The sequence below is a fragment of the Elephas maximus genome, chromosome 23 (assembly GCF_024166365.1).
Source record: "Elephas maximus indicus isolate mEleMax1 chromosome 23, mEleMax1 primary haplotype, whole genome shotgun sequence".
NCBI lineage: Eukaryota > Metazoa > Chordata > Mammalia > Proboscidea > Elephantidae > Elephas > Elephas maximus.
The window spans coordinates 51722209-51737729 of record NC_064841.1 but is presented as its reverse complement, the minus strand read 5'-3'; the positions used below and the strand labels follow the sequence as shown (position 1 = coordinate 51737729).

The following is a 15521-nucleotide window of genomic DNA, read 5'->3' as shown; positions in this document are numbered from 1 at the left end:
TTTCCTTCAAGGCTTTATGTCATCCCATTTCCTTCTTACCTGCATGGCTTCTGCTGAGTAGTCAGAGCTTGGTCTTATTGATTCTCCTTTATAGGTGACTTTTCGTTCATCCCTAGCCACTCTTGCAAGTTTGATTATGTCTTGGTGACTTTCCTTTGGGATCTGCCCTGTGTTGGGCTCAATGAGCTTCTTGGATAGGTATCTTCTCATTTTTTACAGTATCAGGGAAGTTTTCTGCCAGCAGATCTTCAACAATTTTCTCTGTATTTGGTGTTATCCTCCCATTTTGGTACTCCACTCACTCCTAAGTTCTTCCTCTTGATAAGAAAAAAAAAAAAAGACCCTGTGCCGTTGAGTCGATTCCAACTCATAGCGACCCTACAGTACAGAGTAGAACTGCCCAACAGTTTCCAAGGAGCGCCTGGTGGATTCAAACTGCAGACCTCTTGGTTAGTAGCCATAGCACTTAACCACTATGCCACCAGGGTTTCCTCTTGGTAAGAGTCCCACATAATTCTTAGGATTTCATTTTTTTTTTATGTGATTTTTTTTCCTCAAATGTGTCAAGTGCTTTACTTTCAGTCTCATAATTTTGACATCCATTGCTTCAATTCTGCTCCTATGACTTTCTATTGAGTTGTCTAATTCTGAAATTTTACTGTTAATCTTTTGGGTTTTTATTTGCTGTCTCTCTGTAGATTCTAGTAGCCCGTTAAATTTGTCATTCTGCTCTTATATAGCTTTCCTAAATTCCTCTATTGCTTTGTCTATGAGTTCCTTGGATTTGTCTGAGTTTTGCCTGATCTCCTTCCAGATCTCTGTATATTAATCTCTTGGATTCTACCTCTGTCAATTCCGAGAAGTTTCTTCCTCCGGAAGGTTTCCTGCTTGTTCTAGTCCCTGCTGGCGCCACCGTGGTCAGCCTCTTTATGTGATTTGTTATTGACTGTTGTCTGAACCATTAACAAGTTACCATATTTATTGTATGTTTGCTTACTGGGTCCTACCTTCATGTTTTGTTTTGATTCGTCCAAATAGGCTGTGCGTGTGAGCTACATTATTGGTGTCTTTGAAGGTCTCATGTCCTGTACCAGGTGGTTAGAGCTGCTGCTTAGGTGTATGATCCCTGGAGTCCGTTTACTTCTGTGTAGATTCAGCTCAGGTTTCCAGGTCACCGGTCACCATGTGTGGTGCAAGCTCTCACCTATAGGTCTAGGGGTGATTGGAGCAGGCACAGGTGTCTGGCTGCAGTCACAGGTTATGTGCTGAATAGGGTAGGGTGCTGACAGCTGCCCAAGTGCCTAGGTGGAAGGTGTGTCACTGTCCCCTAGAATGCACAGGTGGGTGGGTTTTGCAGCCAGACTTTGGGAACCCAGTGCTGTTGGCTACAAGGACTGGGAGACACCATTTAGACCCCTGTTGTGGGTGTCAAGGTGGATTGGGTGAAGCCACCATTCCTCAAGCCCCTGATGTGGTTGGGTAAGAACCCTGTTTAATGGGCAGGATGGTGTCAGATGTCACAGATCTGCCACTCTCTCTTTGCTGGTGCAATTGAAAAGAGGCTTCAGTTATGTACCCTATTGTACTATGCCAATGAAGACCTACACTGTTAAATGTGCCCACACAGGTCTAGGCAAGGGTGAAAGGCATTTGAAATCATGGACCCCTTAAGCCTATGTCTAGGCAAAGGGACAGTGCCTGCCAAGTCCCCAGCTTAGGGAGTGTGGTGACTTTTTAAAGCTGAGACTGGTTTGGGCACAGTTGGCCCTGAACTCCCAGCTCACGGGAGCTGGCAGCCTGCTTTCGTTTTTTCATTTATTCCCTCTCCAAAGCTGGGAAACCGGGTTGGGTGCCACTTCTGGCCTGGGGGCACAGTAACTGCTGAACACCGCTGGATTGGCACCAGAGCAGTACGGGGAGAGGTCACATGAGAGGGAGACACTTCTCCCTTGTGGAAATCCCACGGGGGAAAGGGTTATTTTGATCCCGTACTGTAAGTTAAACGCTTGTGCTTAACTTTCGCAGATCCAAGGCCGCTTCCCCCTCGCTCCGGAAGCTTGCGTAGACTCTCTGCTGCTCAGTTTCTCCCAGCGTGACAAAACACGTCCTGAGCACCAATGCCTGCCTCAGCCTGTGTGCACCGAAAGATCTAGCCTGCAGGGTGCCAGATAAGTCAGGTCTGGCACCTCTTCACTGCTTCTGAACTGTCTCTCCCTCCCCCTGCCACTGAGTCCAACTCCTCAACTTTGTCTTTAGTAGACCAGGCTCCTAGATAATCATATATAATCAATTCACTTGTTTTCTCGGGTCTTTGTTTTAAGAGGGACCACAGGAAGCACATGACTATTCTGCCATCTTGGCCCCACCTTTAACTGCTATTTAGGCCTCAGTCTCAATGGTAAAATGGCAACTATACAGAACAATAATTGTATGTAATCTGAAGGTTACATGCTCAAATAATTATAATATGCTCCTATTGGTTTTATGGTATTGCCTTCCCAATTTCACAAAAATCAAGTTTGGAATTTGTGTTTGGAATACAATGTAAGCCAAGTTTAGCTCTTATTTAAGATTGACAGTATTTGAGAGAATTTTAAACCTAGCCAGTTTAATAACGTAATAAACACATGCACAAAACTGATAATCTGAAACATCACCTGTGCCAATGATTATGATGGGTGTGTAACAGCTGCAGTAACTTTTTGTACATAAAACCCAAAAGTTTAATTATAAACTTGCATATAATCTTAAATTTAAAATGAACTATTGGAGATCTTGGTTAGTAATTGAAAATGCCAACTTAATGCACACTGTGAGAAAACTGAAAAGATGTAAGAAATGCCATATGCTATAACTCACATTTTCCTAAGAGAAAAATTCAACTCCCAAACACCTTATGAGTAAGCGAGGAAGTCAGGGCAAATACTAAGGAACTTAAGCACAGTGCCATCCTGATAACCGTTTCTATTTTATATTTAAGGATGCAATTCATTACTTACAAAGCCATACTTACCAAATCAAAAATCAGTATTAAATACAAGTTTTTTGATTCTTACCATTACACACAATAATAAAATCAGTAGGTATTCTTTAATAGTACTTTTGGAGGGAAATTAAAACCATTAAAAGAAAAATTCCATGTTGAAACTGAAGGGTAGAATTTGGTAAATCAGCCAAACTACTTTACACTAGTGGGAAAATAATCTGCAATTATAGGAAATCCTCATTTTAAGAGTTCACACCATTGGAAAAATTAGCTTACAAAGGTATTTTATTTAGTTCCTACCATTTTATATTGATCTGCATTGTAAATCACCACTTTTTTCCTACAAATAGGATGGTAATCATAGCTCCTCTTTAAAAAATTAGGTTCAAATTAATTTTACAGCATATAGAATGAAAGACTAATCTGAATGGATATATAATCTAAAGGTTTGGAATAAACCTACAGGGTAGAAAAGGCACTAAATCTAGATTCCAAGCTTGTCTCTGCCATTTGCTGGTTTATTTTCCAGCAGTAATACCAATTCTACAGATCGTCAGATTTTAAATGGCTACGTTTGTATGCATAAAACTAATGCAATTTTACATTGAAAATTATTATATATTTTCTTCTTGGAATATAAATTTTCAGTTTTCTATTTTAAGAGACTAAAGGTAGTTAGGCTACATTGAGGAATTACTATTAGAGTCTACCTACTACATACTACCATACTTCAAAACAAGATGTAATAGTCCATAGAAGTTCAGTTCCAGTTTTAGCTAAATTCCCATTTATGGCTAGTAGCTAATATTTGTTTCTTGTATGTCAGCCCTTCACAAATATTTAACCTTCACAACAGTATAGGCTATTATATCCATTTTACAAATTTATAAAAACCAAGTCAAGTAACTCGTCCAAGGTTGCAGAACCAATGGTACAATCAGAATTTAAATCTTTAGCCTCACTCAGTGGGGCTCTCATATAGTTAATGTAATCTCAAATTTGAAATACATACCAGTCCTCGGCACATAACAGAACATGTGAATATCCCCTACTCTCTCAGCCTGACTTCATCCCTGGCTCTTCTTCACTTGGTCTAACTAAGATTATTCTTTTAGTTCTCCCTCTATTTTCACATCTTTAACATAAATCTTTTCACCCCGACCCCTAAGTTCTAACCCTTGTTTCCTCTATACTGAGTCCTGCCTTCAAGATGCCCTGTTCTCCTCATTTAAAACCATAAAGGCCCTCACTGTGGGACCCACTGTTCTTCCAGCTTGCCTCAGCTCATACTAGTACTTAATTAACACAATCCCATAGTCTTCTTTTTCTTCCCTATTTGGGCTTAAACACACCTTCCCATCACTTAGCATAAACCCCAATTATTTATTAGATTAAATCCTATTCCCATTCTTCCATTAACTTTCAGACTCAGGTTGATTGCACACATATATTTAACAATGCAGTTTTACGGAAAAAGCTAAGAGCACTTTTCTTCATATTTTACAGAAGAGCTTGAAACAATATGGACTTTCTATTAATATTCATACCGTAACAGCCAAATCTAACCTAAATAGATGCATTACAATTTGTTTATAGAGTTTAAAGGCTTAATGGCAATAATCAGGGAAGGTAAAGAGCAAGTTTATTGTACATAACTGTCTGGAAAATACATTCAAGAAGCAGTAAATAAAATTTAATATGGTCTCATGCGCCCAGAAGGAGGTGGTGCCCGATTTGGAGGAGTGATCGCTATATCCAAATAATCTCCTATTTGGAACTTCTGCGACTGCAGGGTCATGGAATCGTCAGTCCCCTTTCTGCCAGACATGGTGCTGCCGATCTCCTTTACTCTGGATGAAAGGAGACCAACTGTTAACAGCTCAGAATTCAATAAGATGTAACACCTACTTACAAAATGAATAAAGGAAGGGATCTGCTCCATCATCTGTACAACACAGTTCAAAAACCTAAGTATATATTAAGCAAATCTCCTGCGAGAAACCTCTCGTAAGTGTTAAAAAGCAAAGATGTCACCTTGAGGACTAAGGTGCGCCTAACCCAAGCCATGGTATTTTCAATCACCTCATATGCGTGGGAAAGCTGGACAATGAATAAGGAAGACCAAAGAAGAATCAATACATTTGAATTATGGTATTGGTAAAGAATACCGAATATGCCATGGACTGCCAGAAGAACAAACAAATCTGTCTTGGAATATATACAGCCAAAATGCTCCTCAGAAGCGAGGATGGCGAGACTTTGTCTCACTTTGGACATGTCATCAGGATGGACCAGTCCCTGGAGAAGGATATCATATTTGGTAAAGTAAAAGAGGAAGACCCTCAACAAAATAGACTGACACAGCGGCTGCAAAAATGAGCACAAACATACCAACGATTGTGAAAACGGCACAGGACCAGGCAATGTTTCATTCTGTTGTACACAGGGTCGCTGTGAGTCAGAACTGATTCAGTCACACCTAACAACAACATATTAAACTAAACCAGATATTAAGATTAAGCTATATTCTCCCTACTGAACAGATTCATTAAAGGGGTTGCCCCTACCAGTTAAAACATACCCAAAACAAAAAGAGATGGATAGAAATTAAATTAAAAGTTACCTACCGATAGCCAGGTCTTTTAAGATCTGTAAAAACGATTGCAAAATTGAAATGTGTGCCCTTCTTTCTAGCTTCTGGGTAAACTTCTTTTACTAAACTAGTCAGTTCTTTCAAGGTTGCATCCATCCTGAATTAAAAAAAAAAAAAAGATATTTACATCTGATTAATCAGCAATACTATAACACAGATACTGACATACAATGAGTTATTTACATGTGTCTAAATTACTATTTGGAAACCCTGGTCATGTAGTGGTTAAGTGCTATGGCTGCTAACCAGAGAGTCGGCAGCTGAAATCCACCAGGCGCTCCTTGGAAACTCCATGGGGCAGTTCTACTCTGTCCTACAGGGTTGCTATGAGTCGGAATCGACTCGATGGCATTGGGTTTGGTTTTTTTGGTAAATTACTATTTACGCCCTCATTACCAGCCTCATTGTTTGAAATTCTGATGAATTAAAGTCAAATTCTTAGTGCCAAAAAGGACTTCAGAGAATATATGTACATCTCCTACTGCTATGTAACATCTTATTGCCCCATACGGTTTTCTAAGCTGTGATCTTTACGGAAGAAGATTGCTAGGTCTTTCTCCCACAGAGCTACTAAAAAGGTGGGTTTAAACCACCAATCTTTCGGTTAGCTACCATATGCTTAACCGTTACGCCACCAGGTACTTAAAATAATTATATTTCCTTATTTCTAAGACATGTTCTTTCTCACATTTTAACATTCTTTAAATTGGAATACATCTAAAATTTATGTTCTAAGAAAGTATTTTCAGAAAGACGTACAGCGTTTTCTTTTCTAGATGGAAGCTTATGATTAATTTTACAACAGACGGAGCCCTACAGTCAATGAAATATATGAAGACTTCTCAAGACTGAAAGCACAGGCTCCTTTTAACTTATTGATAGTTTATTACTCTAAAAATACTTATTTGAACTTAATATAGTCCTTTGAGCTGATATATCACAATCTGTAAAAATCTTCTAGAACTAAGTATCTTAGAAATAAGAACAACATAGAATACGTTTTTATATCATTTTCTTCCATTAATCTGGGATAATTGATGGTTTCGAACTTGAAATGGTATTGCCTGCAGGGTTGCCTTGTGCTATGAAATGACACAAGAATGCCAGACACTGGTGAAGAACGTAACTCCTAATTTACACCACACAGGGACTCAAACTCCAAAAGCTTGACTTAGTACCTCATTTACAAATTCCCACATCATCCTCACATAAATCCAAGGTGTCAACTATACCCAACAGTAAAAAAAGCCAAGATGACCACATCATCTTCCATTCTCTACTGCTACCAAATCTGTCTAAACTCAACAGTCTTCCCCCAGACCATGCCTTTCCTTTTATGTTCCTATCAAAATATCATCATGCACTTAGTTGCCAGGTCACAAACCAAGGAGTTATTCAGATCTTCCAATCTCCATTCTGTTACACACAGTCCATCTAAATACATATTCAATCCATTTCTTTACTCTGCTTCATTTCAGTCTATCATTTAACCCCCTATAAATTGCCTTCAACTCATCTGTTTTCTTAAGTTACTGTTTTTTATAAAAATGATGTCTTATTAAAGACAAAAAAAACCCCACATGCAAGAATGCAATAACCAGTTCAACACGTTAACAGCACTGTAAGCATCTTTTTGTGCTTCCACATAATACTACAAAAAAATTTCTTGAACTATCAAGCGTATTATATTGACTATAAAACACCACTCATGCTTTAACTATTATATTTTAATTTAAAGTTACTAAATGTAATTTTACTTGAATTGAACAGAAGAAAAAACTGAAGGAATTTTAAAACTTCAGATAAAGATTCACATTGTTACCCTTCCTCTCATCTTCTAGTTTTATAGTTTATTTTTACTTCATCAGAGTTCATATTACTCTGGTTATTTTAGCTTTGCCTCCCTTCTTCTCCAATGGTGGCATGAAGTCTGAAGCCAGACTAGTTTTTTTCCTTCTCTGTCTTGGAGGTGACTGTTTCTGGCTTGGTATTCTGGTGTTTTTCTGACAGGGTGAGTCTTCCCCAAGCTTCCCACCTTCTGTGGCCCATCTTTCCAGACCAGTTTCAGTGTTAAGAGGTTGTTTTCTAATCACTAGTATAAAGCCTGAGAATCGGGGGTGGAGGAAGCAAGAGCTCCACTGTGGCTGAAGCATTTGCTGGTTTATTACATTGAACCAGCATACTGACTGGGCCTGATGAACAAGAAACAGCAACCAGATATATTAGTTAAGACATCTGCATTTGTGAAAGGGTGAAAAATAAAATCTGACAAAAATCCAGGGGTCTTAATACCCCCAGTGAAATTGCTTGGGATCCAATGTATGGGGCATGTTAAGATATTCCTTCTAGACAGTCAGGAAATAGGAGCACATAGATTATATGAAACAACTGCCTCCTTTACATGAGACCAGAAGAACTGGATGGTGCCCAGCTACCATTACTGAACATTTTGATCAAAGATCCTATAGACGAATCCTGACCAGGCGGGGGGCGGGAAATGCAGAACAGAATTCAAGTTCTCATGGACTCCTGAGTTTCTGGAGCCAAAGGGGCTAGATGAACCCCTGAAACTACTGCCCTGAGAGAATCTTTAAACCAAAAATATTCCCTGAAGTTTTCTTAAAACCAAACAATAGTTTAACTTAACTAGTAAAAAATGTCTGCCTGAGCATTATCCTCTTTTAAGGTCTATATGGGATCAAAGTAACAGCAGCAACTCAAAAGATTAGATTGGAACCTTAGGGGACAGTGAGTTTATGTTAACAGGGGAGGAAAAGCTCAGAAAAGGAGGTTAAGAATGGTTGCATAACTCAAAGAATGTAATCAATGTCACTGAATTGCACATATAGAAACGGCTGAACTGGCGTACATTACTGTATATATTCTCACCAAAATTTTTTTTTTACTTGAAAAAAAAAAAAAAAGGGCAGGGTATTCCTTCTAAGGTGAAAGGTAACTGTTGCACCTGGTCCCTCCTACAACCCAAAAAGAGCCACAATGGCTAGTGGGCCTCTGTTTCGATTTTTAAAGCAACATATTCCACATTTAGGTGTGTTATTCCAGCCCATTTACGAAGTGACCTAGAAAAGCTAATTTTGAGTTAAAAAAAAAAATTTTTGAGTAGGGCCCCCAAAAAGAAAAGGCTTTGCAACGGGTCCAGGCTGCCGGGCAAGCTGCACTGCCACTTGGGCTATATGACCCAGCAGATCCAATGGTGCTTTAAATGTCAGTGGCAGAGAAAGAAAGATGCTGCTGTTTGGTGCCTTTAGCAGCCCCTATTTTTTTTTTTATAGGTGAAATCACAGCACAGACCTTTAGGATTTTGAAGCAAAGTCCGCCATACTCTGAAGACATTTACTCTTTTTGAGAAATAGCTTTTGGGTTGCTATCAGGCCTTAGCAGAGACTAAATGAAGGAGAGATCGTATGGGCGACCTGAGCTGCCTATCATGAACTGGGTGCTGTGTGACCCACTGAGCTATGAAGTTGAGTGTGCACAGCAGCACTCCGTCATCAAATGAAGTGACATATACAAAATCAGGCTCAAGCAGGCCCTGAAGGTACAAGTTACATGAAGAAGTGGCCCAAATGCCCAGGGCCTCCACTCCTATACATCACCTTCTCTCTCCCGGCCTGCATGTATGATCTCAGGGAGAGTTCCCCACGTTCAACTGACTGAGATAGAGAAAATTTGAGTCTGGTTTATGGACAGTTCCATGCAATATGCAGGCAAGTCTTGAAAGTGGACAGCTGCAGCACTGCAGTCCCTTACTAGAGTATCTCTGAAGAACAGTGATGAAGGAAAATCTTTCCAGTAGACAGAACTTCAAGCAGTACACCTGATAATTCACCTTCCTTATTTAAGGAGAAATGGCCAGAAGTACAAAACTATACTGATTCATGGGCTGAGGCCAATGGTTTGGCTGGCTGGTCAGGATTTTGGAGGAACATGATTAGAAAATTGCTAACAAGCAAGTCTGTACAAGAGGTACAGATCTTTCTGAATGGCAAAGAATATGAAAATATTTGTGTCATGTAAATGCTCACCAAAAGGTAACCTAAGCAGAGGAGGATTTTAAAAAATCAAGTGGATAGGATGATGCAGCCTGTGGCTACCAGTCAGCCTCTTTCCCCAGACACTACTGTCATTATCCAGCGGGCTCATGAACGAAATGGTCACGGAGGTTTTGCATGGGGTATGGGCTTCCATACTCACCAAGGCCGACCCGTCTCTTGACGCTGCTAAGTGCCCAATCTGTTAGCAGCAAAAACCAGTGCTGGGCCACCGATACGACACCATTCCCCAAGATGATCAGTCAGCTGCCTGGTGGCAGGCTGATTTCACTGGACCATTTCCATCATAGCAGGGGCAGCACTTTGCTCCTACTGGGATAAACATTTACTTTGGATATGAATTTGCCTTCCCTGAACACAATGCTTCTGCCAAAACCACCATCTACAGACTTACTGAGTGCTTTCTCTACTATCGTAGTATATTCCACACAGCATTGCTTCAAGGAATTCCCTTCTCACAAATAAAGTGAAGTAATGGGCTCATGCTCAGAAAATTCACTGTTCTTACCATGTTCCCCATCATCCTGAAGCAGCTGGCTTGATAGAATGGGGGGATGGCCTTTTGAAGACGCAGTTATAGTGCCAGCTAAGTGGGAATACCTTGTGGAGATAGGGCAATGTCCTCCAGGTTGCTGTACATGCTCTAAATCAGCATCCAATATATGGTGCTGTTTCTCGATAGCCAGTACTCAGGGGTCCAGGGATCAAGAGGTAGAGAATAGCACTACTCACTCTTGCCCTTGGTGATCCACTAGCCAAAGTTTTGCTCTCCATCCCCAAAATCTTAGGCTCTGCTGGTCTAAATAGAGATCTTAGTTCCAAAAGCAGGAATGCTTTCACCAAAGAGACACAATGATTTCACTGAGCTGGAAGCTGAGTCTGCCACCCAACCACTTTGGGTTCCTCATGCCTCTGAATTAATGGGGAAAGAAGGGAGTTACTATTCTGCTTGGGTGACTGGCTCTGATTATCAGAATTGCTCTAGTATACAACTGAGTTAAGAGTATGTCTGGAATACAAAAGATCCCTTAGGACATCTCTTAGTACAACTGTGGCTTGTAATTAAAGGCAATGGGAAACTACAATAGCCCAATTCAGGCAGGACTATTAATGGTTCAGACTCTTCAGGACGGAAGGTTTGTGTCACTCCACCAGGCAAAGAACCCAACCAGCTGAACTAACTGCTTATTCAGGGCAAAGGGAACATTGAATGGGTAGTGGAAGGGAGTAGTTATAAATACCAGCCACAACCACATTACAAAGACCATTTCTTCCTTATTTTGTTATGTTTGTATACCAACCAAATATTGTTTTCTTCCCTCTCTTATCCCTTCGTCATCTAACATAAAATGATAGTACAGTAATAGTTAACTTTTTATCAAAGAATTCAAGTTATAAGATGTCAAAGCAGAAGTGTGAACATCATTCAAAGACTTTGCATCCTCTTCTTGGGAAAGGATTAGAGTGCTTTCAGTTGTACCCAAGGTACTTGTATCCTATTAGGCAGAAGTATGACTTTATTATTGTCTTTGTAATACTTTATTATTGTCTTTATAAGACTACGGTTTAAGGAGACCCATATGGGTGCCAAGATGGTTAGTTTTATGCATCAACTTGACTAGGCTACCAGTACCCAGTTATTAAAAAACAATGATCTAGGTGTTGCTGTTAGTTATTTTGCAGATGTGACTAAAGTCCCTCATCAGATAACTTTAAATAAGGGACATTAGATTACCCTTCATAATCTGATTCAATCACTTGAAAAGCCACAAGAGAGCTGTACTTCCCTGAAGAAATCTCATCTGTGGATAGCAGCTTCAGCTCAGAATCAAGAATTCCAGCCTGTCCCTTCTAAAGGCCTACCCTACAGAGTTGATCCTTGCCTAGCCAGACCCCACAATCATATTGCCAATTCCTTGCAATAAATCTCTTTATCTATCTCCAACTGGTTCTCTTTCTGTGGTTGAAAGTGACTGATAAAGTTACCTAGGTAGGTCTCTTCCAATACCTGTTCAATCACCACTCAAACACATTATATCTACTCTTCTGTGAAGTTTGGCTTGTTCCCCAACTCTACACAGTGTCTTGGACTTTGGTAAATACAACCTACCTCTGCTGAGCTCCTCTGGACTTCCTCTCACTTTTTCCTTAACTATTCTTAGGGCTGCCTACTTTAGCACCTCAGTCTACTTTTCCAAACTGGACAATGTTAATGAGAATTCTCTAGATTTATTAACTAGTATTTCCTCATTACTGCTTGTGGGAGTGGAGGCAGAGAAGGTTGTGCCACCCACACAACAACCATCCATTCTTTCAGAATCTTTGTCTTCTTTGATCACCATTTTAAAGTATGACATAAGATTGTTGTTTCCTTGTCTAAAGTTTCTGAATTTAGAATATGAATTTTTGGTAATCTTTGTTTTTAGATTAGTACAGGGTCTGTGGTACAACCTCCCCTGTCCATCTTAACCCTCAAGTCTTACATGGTATTTCATTTATTCATCTGCTTTCTCCACTAGACTAAACTCACTGTAGACAGTGCCTTCTTTACTTTACAGCCCCCAGTGTATAAGGGTATAAGTACAGCACACCTGGCAAGTAATACCAGTTACCAACTGCAGTAGAGTTGATTCAGACTCATGGCGACCATACATGTGTCACAGTAGAATCATGTTCCATAGGGTTTTCAATGGCTGTTCTTTTGAAAGTAGATCACCAGGCCTTTCTTCCAAGGTGCCTCTGGGTGGACTTGAACTTCTAACCTTTCGGTTAGCAACAAAGCACATTAACTGTTTCCATCACTGAGATGCAATTCTTATTTCTTGGAAGAAATATATGCTATAATTTCTGAACAGAGGTTTTCATCAATCCATTACTGAACACTCTACTTTATAAGTTAAATCGACCTTCCTGGAACTTTTACTCTTTAAGTAATTGATGCTGAACTAGAATCATACTACTATGTGAATTTAACAAGCACCTCCAAAAAGATAAATAAGATCCCAACCTTCAAAGGACTTGAGTTCTAGTATATACAGGGCTCGCAGTTTAAACTTACACATCTTTTACTGCTACTAAAGAGCCATTATAGTGTCAAACCAAGGAGTCACATGCAGCACTAATGACAACCTTGTAGTATAGGTTGGCCCTCTTCAGACCTGGGAGTAGGGAAGGTACACAAATGAAAAAGATTCAGGAGCCAGTCTTCACCAAACACACATCAAAAATTTGTACAGTAAGCTCCAGATCAGAAATCATCTATTTTTTGTCTGTGATTAATTTTTTGGTGCTAGGGCACCGAAAGCTTGATATTATATGGAAATGCTCTTTGAGGCTAACAAATATCAATCAATACACAGCATCACTCCCTCTTACCATGTTGTTCGAGTCGCTTCCGACTCATAGCGACCCTACAGGACACAACAGAACTGCCTCCCAGAGTTTCCAAGGAGTGCCTGGTGGATTTGAACTGCTGACCTTCTGGTTGGCAGTCAGTACTCTTAACCACTACACCACCAGGCTTTCCATGTTGTTCTAGTAACACTTACCCAACTATAGAGTCCTTCAAGGACGGTCACCACGTTTTAATTATCTATCATTCTTGAAACAGGCAGACATGATAGGAACAGCAATCTCGGATCTGTCATTTCCTAACAACCCAACATTAACAGTAGAAGCATTACAAGATGGGCAAATCCCCTTTTACCTTACAGCTAAAACCTCTTAACTTTCCAAGAGCTACGCCCAAAAGCCCCGAATGGAAGGCAGAAATTGCAATCAAGAAAAGCTCTTCACTAGCGGAAGAAATTAGTTCAAGATGTAGGTGCCTGACGGGGATCCTTAACCCCTAATGCCCACCGGCCGCGCGCGGTCTCTCACCAAGTGTAGATCTGCAGTTCGCTGGAGGGCACGTTTCCGCGAGAGAACTCGTCCATTCGGTGGTGGCGGCCGTTATTGGTGGTGAAAACACGCAGCAGCAGCGGGCACGTCTGGGAAAGCGGCGCAAAAGGACAGAAATTAAAAAATGCGCTGAAAGCCCGGAGTTCCCTCCGGCCGGCCGGCGCACCAGGCCGCCGCCGCCGATCCGCAAACCCCGCTCCTTTCCAGGCACCCGCGACCCCACCTCCACCCGCACCCCGGAGCGCCCGGGCCTTCACCTTTTCCCGATCTATCGGCTTCTCCGGCTCCTTCTTAATTTCCTCCTGGGTGACGCGAGACTCCACCGCCATCTTCCTCCTCCGGCCCGCGAGACGCTCGCTCTGACCTCCGACCCCAGCCGCGAGCATGAGACCCAAGCTTCTCGCGAGGAGAACCTCGCGCGGGCTTTATAGAGAGCGGGAGGAGGAGGGGCGGGGCGCGGCGTCCCTAGCGCAGGCGCACTTCACTGTATGGGATCGTGCGACGGGACGCTGCTGCGCCTGCGCCGTGTTCTCCCGGGGGGAACAGAAGGCGGAGTAGTTTGCGGGGATGCGTGGGGTTTTTAGCCCTAGTTCCTCTTTACATTTTTGCAGCAAAATAAATTTAAATTGGCGTTTTCACGCTTGATAATGAGAACCTTAATAAGCACAAAACGCTTTAGAATATTACAGGCGGTAAGTGTGTACTCGTGGCAATGAATAATCAATAGCATTCCTTTACCAGAGAAAAGTCGATCTTGTTCTTTCTAATGAAGGAGTAACGAGTTGTGAAACAAACTCAAGTAAATGGACCCTTGAGATATGCCAAAAGAGGCAATATAAAGCAGTGAAGAAAGGTTTTTTCAGTGAATATTGGTGAAACAATTACTGATGGGGGGAGATAAATTCTTCCCCTACCATACATACCCACCCACCCGCGTGCGGACACACAGACACACACACAAAAACAATTTCGGGTGGATTAGAGATCCAAGTATAAACGACAAAACTAGAACTTTTAGGAGATAACAGTAGAATTTCTTCATGACTTATGAAGACGGTACAAGATATTAAAAGCACTAAGGAAACCCCAGTGGTGTAGTGGTTAAGTGCTATGGCTGCTAGCCAAAAGGTCAGCAGTTTCCTAGGAAACTCTATGGGGCAGTTCTACTGAGTCCTATAGGGTCGCTACAAGTCAAAATCGACTGGACGCAACGGGTTTGGTTTGATTTTTAAGCATAAAAGGAGCCCTGGTGACTCAATGGTGAGCGCTAGGTATGGTTGAACCCACCAGCTACTCTGCTAAAGAAAGGTGTGGGCAGTCAGCTACCATAAAGATTACAGCTTTGGAAACTGTCCTGACAGGGTGGTTATGCGTTGAAATCCACTCTACGGCAACGGGTTTGAAACCATAAAAGACTGATAAACTTGACTAGGTTAAAATAGAAAAAAATCTGTCTTCTAAAATTCACCATGTTGTTGTTGTCCTGTACCATGGAGTCGATTCGGACTCTTGGCGACCCTGGGCGGTAAAGAGTAGAACTGCTCCATATGATTTTCTTGGCACATGGGGTTGTCTGAGTAGGAATCGATTGGACAACAACTAACAACAATAACCTTTGCGGACGCAGACCACCAGTCCTTCTACTACAGCTGAGTGGGTTCAAAACGCCAACCTTTTGGTTACCAGCTGAGTACAAACCATTTGTGCCCTGTACCCACCCACTGCCATAGGGTCTATTGCAACTCATAGGGATCCTGTAGGACAGAGTAGAACTGCCCCACTGGATTTCCAAGGCTGTAATCTTCATGGAAGTAACTACTATGTCTTTCTTCCATGGAGCATCTGGTGGGTTGGAACCAGCTTTCCATTAGCAGCCAATCGCTTAACCACTGCACCACCAGGGCTCCTT

The 15521-nt window shown here is 41.4% G+C and overlaps 2 protein-coding genes across 2 annotated transcripts in view; one reads left to right on the top strand and one right to left on the bottom strand.

The window, feature by feature from the left end:
• The window catches only part of SKA3 (spindle and kinetochore associated complex subunit 3), a 46677-nt gene extending 44615 nt beyond the window's left edge, over positions 1 to 2062 (top strand). Inside the window, exon 9 of the mRNA XM_049867442.1 lies at positions 2026 to 2062. The gene's annotated coding sequence lies outside the window, so the exon portion shown is untranslated. The remainder of the gene's footprint in view (positions 1 to 2025) is intronic.
• A 2357-nt stretch (positions 2063 to 4419) lies between these two features.
• On the bottom strand, positions 4420 to 14037 carry SAP18 (Sin3A associated protein 18). Its single transcript, XM_049867451.1, has 4 exons — positions 13870 to 14037; positions 13592 to 13701; positions 5614 to 5736; positions 4420 to 4836 (listed from the first exon to the last, which is right to left on the bottom strand). Exons 1-4 carry the CDS (start codon positions 13996 to 13998, stop codon positions 4680 to 4682), a joined length of 519 nt encoding a protein of 172 aa, XP_049723408.1. The 5' UTR covers positions 13999 to 14037; the 3' UTR covers positions 4420 to 4679.
• Positions 14038 to 15521: the final 1484 nt, after the last annotated feature.